The sequence below is a fragment of the Theropithecus gelada genome, chromosome 14, assembly GCF_003255815.1.
Source record: "Theropithecus gelada isolate Dixy chromosome 14, Tgel_1.0, whole genome shotgun sequence".
In the NCBI taxonomy this organism is placed as follows: domain Eukaryota; kingdom Metazoa; phylum Chordata; class Mammalia; order Primates; family Cercopithecidae; genus Theropithecus; species Theropithecus gelada.
Window position 1 is genome coordinate 46,707,606 of NC_037682.1, and position 6,146 is coordinate 46,713,751.

The 6,146-nt window shown below is 55.6% G+C and overlaps 1 protein-coding gene across 1 annotated transcript; it reads right to left on the reverse strand.

The window, feature by feature from the left end:
* Positions 1–359: 359 nt before the first annotated feature.
* TMEM86A (transmembrane protein 86A) lies at positions 360–4,230 on the reverse strand. Its single transcript, XM_025356650.1, has 3 exons — positions 4,055–4,230; positions 1,665–1,929; positions 360–1,299 (listed from the first exon to the last, which is right to left on the reverse strand). Exons 1-3 carry the CDS (start codon positions 4,073–4,075, stop codon positions 863–865), a joined length of 723 nt encoding a protein of 240 aa, XP_025212435.1. The 5' UTR covers positions 4,076–4,230; the 3' UTR covers positions 360–862.
* Between the last annotated feature and the right edge of the window lie 1,916 nt (positions 4,231–6,146).

Below are 6,146 nucleotides of genomic sequence, written 5' to 3' on the forward strand. Positions count from 1 at the left end.
ACAGACAGACAGCAGGACAGAAACATATAGCAGAGAAAGACATAGGCAGACTAGGAGACAGGCTACACACACACACACACACACACACACACACACACACACACACAGAAGCTGGCCCCCTCCTTTGGCATGGTTCACCCTAGCCCTGGGGACAGGATCTAAGGGTGGTATATGGGACCTGAGCTTTGGGCTTGCCTGAGAGAGAGATGGGGCCACTTGAATTCTTGAGACCCCAAGCTCCGAGACCAAAAAAGTTCTCTCTCCTGCCTAGCCTGGATCCACACCTCTTCATATCCCCACCCACCACTTAGAGATTGAGATTGTTCAAGTAACAAGGATAGAAGAGGGAAAAGGGAGGCTCCACTCTCATCCAGTCTTCCCAACTAGGGGCCTGTGAAAGGGGCTCCTGATTCTAAGTCTTCTCAGCACAGATTCTCCCATTTCCCTCAACTCTGTGCAGATGAAAAAGGGGAGGAGTGGACGAACCACTGCCATTGGTCCTAGGCATAACACATGGAGTCAGACTCTTCCACCTGGTAGGGGAAGGGGGTGTATCAAGAAGCTGAGCACCATCACCTTCCAGGAGGGCTTTTGAAAGTCCTGATGGGGTAGAGGTGGGGAGATGTCTACTTCTGGCTCCAGTCAGGGATTAGGCTGGCTCTTTTAGCTCTCAGCATTGTCCTGGACCACGAGTTCCACTAGGGAGATCCTTTTCCAGCCTCCCCACTCAAACTTGCAAATTCCTCAGGCAGAACCTGCTGCCCCAGGATGGCACTGCAGCCATCCTGATCCAGCTCCTGCAGCTTCCCAGGATCTGGGCCCCAGCCCCAGGAGGAGAGAGGGGTGACCGGATCCTGGCACCTCAGTTGGCCTTGCTCAGTCTGTAGTGTTCCACAGGCTCCCGGCTTTCGACAGCTGACAGGGCGACGAGCATTTGAGCCGCATAGTAGGTGGACATGATGAGCGCCCGAGAGTAGGGCACAGGAAAACAGAATTTGTTGAGGGCGATGGTCAGGTCTGAGATGATAAAGAAGAATGCACCACTGCCAGCTGCCAACTCTGTCCAGCGCCAGTCTGCCCCGGCCAGCCGCAGCCCTGCCATAGCTCGCCAGCCCATGAAGCCGATAAGGGCCACATAGACCCCCACCAGGTAGGTGAAGGCACCTGAGAGGCACGGGTAGAGGAGGGCATAGCACAGACCAGACAGCACTGCCATCACCAGACCTGTCCGAAGAGCCAGTGGCCGCATGCCAAAGGCCGAGGCGTAGAACATGTGGGTCACAGCAAACATCAGCAGACCTGGGGGCAAGAGGGGCGAAGGCAGCTGAGGGCAAGCTTGATGAAGAATGAGTAACAGGGTGGGGGTAGGGATGGAGTGGAGTGTTTGGGATAACCCAGCAGCTTTGCTTTGGGATAACAGGGGTAGGAAAATCTACAGTTAAAGACCCCCACCCCAGTCCCCTGAAGGACTCTGGAACTGATCACTAGTTCCCCTGCGAGGTCATCCCCTAACAGGGACCCTCACAGTCCCTGGTCTCAGAAACCCTCAGGCTCCCCATACTCTGGTTCAAGAACTCCCTCTTCCAAATCTTTGCCCACAGCCCCAGGACCCCTCTATCCCCAAGCCTAAGGACTCCTCCCAGGCAACTACTATGGCCACTGACCATGCACGAAGTATCCTTGGTCCTGCCAGATGAGGAAGGCGTCACCTACAGCAGAGAAGACAAGCCCCACAAAGATGCGGGTGGCACTAGGGTGGGCCAGCAGGAATCCCAGGCCATGGGCCAGAAGGAAGAGCCAGAGGCAGAAGATGGGCAGGCATTTGATGAGGGTGCTGACCCACGACGGGCTAGATGAGGGCAGCCAGAGCACGAAATACACGCAGGTGGCCTTGAAGAACGGCACCAGTTTGGGTCCTTCACTCTTCACCTGGAGGACACAGGACAAGGGCAGCACTCAGAACCTGGGGGCTTAAAGCCAGCATCCTCAGCCTAGGCATCCACCCAGAGACACTCCCACCCATACCCCCACCTCACTTCCACCCCCAACCTGAGAAGACTGACACAGAGAAACCCCGCCTGACCTGCCTCTACCAACCAGCAGGTTGTGGCCAAACCCATCACTGCCCTGAGGCTCAGTATACTAGGAGGGGGAAGGGCTCCACTGTCCTTGCTGTCTGCCTCCACTCTTGGCCCTGGGGCTGGGCCGGAATAGTCACTCACTGGGCAGCAAACAAACTTTGGAATAATGTCCCCTTCGGCAGCCTAGTGTGCTTCTCCCTTCCTGCCCCCTCCTTCTCCCTCCTCAGGGCCCCTTTGGCCCCCCTCTCTGCCAGCAACAGCCCCCAGCTGTCTGGAATGGAGTGAAGTCAGTAGGAAACCACAGAGACGCCCTGACTGGCCAACTCGTGATCCTCAGCATGGGGCCAGGGTGCAGCCTTAGGGCCCTGGCAACACCAGGTGTGTGCCAGGAATGTGGGAAGGCAGGCAATGCCAACCACCTCAGCCACCACAGCCTCTCTCTCCTCAATCAATCTGTTCCTCAGCCTCCACTCCACCTGCCCCAGCCTGAAGGTGGCATCAAGGGCAAGGAGAGCTATGCTAGGGATGCTGGCTAGACAAATGGACCCATGAGTTGGGAGCAAGAAAATTGTCCCTCAAACACCAAATATTTCAAGGATTGAGGGAAGGGAGGGTGTGTGTCAGTCAGTCTCATTTCCCAGAGAACAAGAACAACTCAAGCCACACCAGAAAGAGGCAGGAAGGGGGGGAGGGGTTCTCTTCCCAGCTTCTGATCTGGAGCCAGCAGACAGGCTGGGAGATGGGGAACTGAGAGGGGGAAGTTAGAGCAGCTGACTTGGTCTCAGCCGGATTAGTAGAGGGCAGCTAAAGAAAGGTTGTCCCCAAGGCCACTGCAGGCAGAGTCCAAGCTGGGGGAGGGGGCTGCAGCGATATTCTGAATCTGTGATCCTTGAAACTCCCTTGGGCTGCTAACAGATTCCTTGAGGGTGATATGGAGCAGCTGGGGTTCCCTGTACACCCACACTCTGCCCAAAGTGATTGTGTCTCTGGCTAAGTGAGCTGTCCAACACAGGACTTGGGAAACACTCAGACTCCCAGACCACCAGGTACTTAAGGACTAATCAGACTGTGATGATGAGGATTGGGAAGAGGCAGATGGGTGGGTCCAGGTTCCAAGCCTTTCCTTGTTCTGCCAGAGGTAAGAGCAGTGAGAAGAGATGACTTCCACTTCCCATGGAAATTAAGGCTGGTCAGGGTAGGGGCATGGTCAGAGGAGGAGGCTGGAGGGGATGCCCAGGCCCACAATGCCCAACAACCACCTGCCAGCCCCTGGGAGCATTAACCTCCGCTCCATGGCCTCTCCCAGCCCCATATTTTCTAGAAGGAGATACCAGCAGTAGCTGGGGAGACTCTTACAGTTATAGGGAAGCCAATAGTAGAATAAGGAGGATGGGGAGACGAGACAAAAGGCTCGAGCTGAGAAAGTCTGAAAAGCAGGGGATGTCAGAGAGAATGCCCCCTTTTCCTCCAGCGCGTTATCAGCGCTCCTTAGACTCAGGGGCGTCCGCCAACTTGTTTACAAAATGGGGAAGGTTAGGAAACAAACTTGGGACGGCATTCCCAGGAGGTCCCCGTCATCCTCCCAGCACTCCCCGCCCCCACGCCTCCCCGTGGTCCGCCTACGCAGAACCCGGCGGCCGCCAGCGGTCCCCTCCCTCTCCCGGGCCCCGACCCCGCCGACCGGCGCCAAATACGTGGAGATCAACAAAGTCACGCTTCCGAGTCACGTGGCCAGTGTTTTCCTCCCTCCCGCGGGCGGGCTGGGGGCGAGCGAGGAGGGGCGAGCGAGGAGGGGCGCCGCGAGTCTGAGGAGTGGGGGACCGTGACAGCGCCCGCCTCCCGCCGGGGAACGCCGGCCGCCGCGGGACCCCCGCCCCGCCTCGGCCCCTAGCAGCTCGGCCTGCCGAAGTCCGGTGGCCAGGCCGGTGGGCTCCAGACGCGCCGGGCACTGGCTCGCTCGCTCGCTCACTCACCACAGTGACCGGGGACACCATGGCGGGGGCGGCGGCGGCGGCTGGCACCCCACTCCCGGCTGCAGCGGCCAGGACGCGCCCACGGCCAGGTGAGCCGGCGACGACTCTCCAAAGCGCGGAGGGACGGACAATACCTCCCGAGCGCCAGGCGCCCGGGTTCTGTCAGCTAGCCCCGTGACGTCACCGCGGCCAGGGCCAATGAGCGGGCGGGAGCCCGGGGGGCGGGGCCCGGCTGGCGGCGCCGGCCAGGCCCCCGGCTGCTGCTCCGAGAAACGAAGCATCTCCCAGGGGTCAGAAGGCGGGGACCCCCAGGCCCCGCCCCCTTGGGAGGCCGTGCCAAGGCGTCCACGGAACGTGAACGTGACCGTGATCCCAGTGCCTGGGTGAGGACTGAGCTTGGCTCAGAGACAAACACATTGCTGTCCTGGACGCACAGCCACATACATTTTCTCATAACCCAGGAGCAAAAGGCAAAGACAGATTCCCTTAAGCCTTTAAACATGCAGTCCACGCCGATACAATTGCAACTGGACCCACAACCTTTACTGTATACAAACACACATCCAAATCATCAGTGAACACAAAACATTCGACTTGAAAAGCGGCACATATATAGGTATGCAGCAGCCATGGACCCATAATCGTAGCATATACATCACACATACAGAATCATATTTACCCTTAAGCACTCAACAAGTACACAGATCCAAAACCAATAACCACAAATTGGCATATATTCTCCAAGTAAGAATAGAGACATATACAGGGGCTCTACAGCAGCTCGTAGACCCATGACCCCAATATAGAAACAAACACAGATAATTGCCCTTAGGCACACACCTCTTACAACTCAGAGACGACTGCCACACATACAAGAGCACCCCAAGAATGACAGACAGGTAGACCTGAGTATACTTAAGGACCCAAAGAAGTGTGAGCCAACTTTGCCAAAAATACGTCCCAAGTTGATTTAATGTTGATTTTACGTAGACTAAACGAACACAAGCTCATTCTGAGCCGTGCATGTTCAGAATCATTGGAATTACATGGATGGAGAGGTAGGTGGCCAGATGGACTGAAATCTAGTCCCAGTTTTGCCACTTCCATGCTGTTAGATTGGGTGAATCACTTCCCCTCTCTGGTCTTGATTTCCTCGCTTAGAAGATGAGCGGGTGAGTTCTAAGGTTCCACCCAATTCTGACATGTATAGGATGGGGAAGAGGAAGGCCTGCTGGTTTTAGGAAATTTAAGTCTAGCAATCCTGGAGATGGAGATTTCAGCTATATCTCAAAGGATGGACAAGTGGTCTGTAATCTGCTGTAGAAGGGCAGTAGCTGTGTGTCAGGCTTTGGGAATTGATGGGAAAGGGGTGACCAGCCCTAATTAGCAGCCATAAAGGAGTTTCAAACATCCTTGCATGGTGACACAGGCCCTTGTGCTGGTCCTGAGCCTTGTGCTGTTTGGGCAGAGACCCACAGGCTGAAGTCTCCTGTAGGCCCCTCCCACAATGGGTCTCTTCCTTTGTCTTCTGGATCCTACCCAGTTTTCCCTAAAGTCCCAACACCCATTCAGAGGGGTGATAGTCCTCTTCTGGTGATGGAATTAGCAACCAGAGCTTCAGAGCCCAGTACAACAAGAGTGAGAGTCAAGGCTTGGAACAGGGGTCACCCAGATCTTCCCCCCATCCCCTCCAGTCCCCTCCAGCATGGAATTCTAAGAGTCAATGACCTCTGCCTACTCCGCTTTCTTTCCAGTTAGGGGCTTCAGGGAGAGCACCTTACCATAATGAAGGACTAGAACTGCTGCCCCAGGGCTTTGTCATACACACATACACACACACACACACACACACACACACACATTTCTACAAAGTGTGCTGCCTAGCGAGAACACTGGCTTGAGAGTTAGAAATGCCATTCTTAGCCGTAGCGCTTCCTTCTCCGTGACTCACTACTGTGGTTGTATAATTGAGCACATCATTCCATCCTTGGAGCTTCAGTTTTTTTCATGAATAAAATGGAGGAAATGGGCTAGTAGAAGGTGCAAATATTCCAGTTTTCCAGCCAAACCCTCTAACATCACCTGAGGGATA